Source organism: Trypanosoma rangeli, assembly GCF_003719475.1.
Source record: "Trypanosoma rangeli strain AM80 chromosome Unknown Tra_15.4_contig_00426, whole genome shotgun sequence".
NCBI classification, from domain to species: domain Eukaryota; phylum Euglenozoa; class Kinetoplastea; order Trypanosomatida; family Trypanosomatidae; genus Trypanosoma; species Trypanosoma rangeli.
The window spans coordinates 12,049-14,237 of NW_021706173.1; the positions used below are offsets into that span (position 1 = coordinate 12,049).

At 52.9% G+C, this 2,189-nt stretch overlaps 3 protein-coding genes across 3 annotated transcripts in view, besides 1 other annotated feature; all 3 read right to left on the reverse strand.

Annotated features, from left to right (window-relative positions):
- Positions 1 to 438, reverse strand: part of TraAM80_08520 (RNA-binding protein) — a gene marked incomplete at both ends in the record, with an annotated part of 531 nt that extends 93 nt beyond the window's left edge. Inside the window, one exon of the mRNA XM_029385270.1 lies at positions 1 to 438. This exon is cut by the window's left edge and continues 93 nt beyond it. Coding sequence (XP_029234874.1) covers positions 1 to 438 — 438 coding nt within the window.
- Positions 439 to 662: 224 nt separating this feature from the next.
- On the reverse strand, positions 663 to 1,421 carry TraAM80_08521 (holo-[acyl-carrier-protein] synthase; the record flags this gene model as incomplete). Its single annotated transcript, XM_029385271.1, has 1 exon — positions 663 to 1,421. The coding sequence occupies one exon, from the start codon at positions 1,419 to 1,421 to the stop codon at positions 663 to 665; it is 759 nt and encodes a 252-aa protein (XP_029234875.1).
- Positions 1,422 to 1,549: 128 nt separating this feature from the next.
- Positions 1,550 to 1,575: a microsatellite.
- A 117-nt stretch (positions 1,576 to 1,692) lies between these two features.
- Positions 1,693 to 2,189, reverse strand: TraAM80_08522 (putative NRBD1; the record flags this gene model as incomplete). Its single annotated transcript, XM_029385272.1, has 1 exon — positions 1,693 to 2,189. A coding segment is annotated over one exon (497 nt), but the record flags the coding sequence as incomplete, so codon positions are not given.

Below are 2,189 nucleotides of genomic sequence, written 5' to 3' on the forward strand. Positions count from 1 at the left end.
CTCGTGCGGGTCAGGCTTCGGAGTCGTCTTGGCAGGAACAACGGACACAACGCTGCCCATCACCTCCTTCTCGTTGAAGAGGTCAATGGCCTTCTTCACTGCCGCCACGTTCTCAAAGAAGACGATGGCGTAGCGGCGACGACGCACCCTCACGCCGACAACATTACCGGCGCTACTGAAGATCGCTTTGGCGTCGTCCACAGAGCCTTGACCCCAGTTCTTCACGTACACGCCGTGGTGCTTGCCGCCATCAGTGCGCTGCTTCGTCTCCTTCACGGCAGCCTTGGGCGCAGCAGCGGTGCTTTTGGGCGCGGGTGCCTTGGGAGCGGGTGCCTTGGGAGCGGGTGCCTTCTTCTCAGTCTTAGGTGCAGGGGCCTTGGCAGCACTCTTCTTCTCGCTCTTGGGCGGAGTAGCCTTGGGAGCAGACTTGGCGGGCATTACTCTGTGGTTTTATTACTCGAAGTTCGAGGTCGAAGTGTTGCTAACTTGCTATAGACGTTGTCATTGCAAAAAGGAGTGGGCAAAAGCAAGGTTTTCATTACATGTATTTTTCTTTTTCTCCCCGTCTAGCTCTCTACAACTATTTAACTTTATATATTGTCTTATTGACGTTTCCGCCGCTCATGAAAACTACGCCAAGCAAAACAGTCATGAAATAGGCACTAGCGTCGCTGGCTTCTGGGACAAGCAGCCACAACGGTCACGAATGCTCTTTGCTCCCCAGACGGCAGCTGCAGAACATGCGGCCACAAAGAGACGAAAAGGTTCGAGTGAAGGCCAGCGGACTGCAGCGCCTCGCCCCCACTTCCTATAACGTGTGCCTCAAAATGTTTGGGAAACAGTGCAACTGGACCACGGAAGCACTCAAATGGGAATGAGCGTCCCACAATACCGACAAGCTTAACGCAGCACTCGCGAAGACCCCAGTGCTGTGCCAAAACTACATCCACCGGATCGATGCAATCGCCGTACGTCATCTGGACGTACGCCAAGTCAGCAGCATCCAAAGATGATGGCTGACAACGCGGCATCCAACGCGCACCAAAGTGGGAAAACCGCCTCCTAACATAAGCTAGCCGCTTTATATCAACCACATCAATGCCAAAGGCAAACGGCGTGTTATCGCGCCACGCTACAGCACCACCAATGGTGTCCTCATGGGAGAGTGAAAGAATGGCGCCGTACTGCCGCGCCTCCTCTCTCGCACCCACAAACAAAATTGAGGCATTCAGTGTAGATGACAGCGCCGCAGACGCCGCCAACCGGGAAAGAACGTAAGGCTCTTGGTGATTTACATGCAACAATCGGGCTCGTTTCCTCAACTCCACAGAAACACACTCAGATGACACCGGTGCAATGGCCAAAAAAGCGTTGACACCAGAAGCCTCTCCAAAAAAACTGCTCAGCCTTTGTAGGGTCATCACAGCCGTGTGAAGCCGTCACGATCTATATTGACGCAGCTGCACAAAAACCATATCAGTGCCAAAAACACACAGAAGAAAACAACAACCGACCTAGCAGCAACAACCAGCAAAAGAAAAAAAAAAAGCACACACACACACACATGCACATACAAGAAAAGACCACTAACAACAATATATGTTCATGTAATACGCGTAAAGGTTGAAAATGTACACGTAAAACTTGGGCGTAAAATAAATTTTAAAAAATACCAAAAATAACACCTTACTCTCACTTCTTGTGGTTCTGCTTCTTGTTGAATTTGTGGGCGTCCATGAGAAGCTTCGCACGCTCCGCGCGAGCCTTCTCCTTGGCAAGGGAGCGGGTCGACAGGGCAACGCGAAGCTGTTTACCACGGAACTCGGCACCGTTCTTCTCCTTCACCACCTTTTGTGCGGCGGCGGGCGAGTCCAGATAGACGTATGCGTAGTTGTTGCGGTACGTGCGCAGGCGCAGCACCTTCAGGCCGGCGAAGAGTTCACGAATCTGCTGCTTCGTCGTGGATGCGCGGAAGATGGGCGAGACGAACACAACAGAAGAGTTCTCGTGCGGGTCAGGCTTCGGAGTCGTCTTGGCAGGAACAACGGACACAACGCTGCCCATCACCTCCTTCTCGTTGAAGAGGTCAATGGCCTTCTTCACTGCCGCCACGTTCTCAAAGAAGACGATGGCGTAGCGGCGACGACGCACCCTCACGCCGACAACATTACCGGCGCTACTGAAGATCG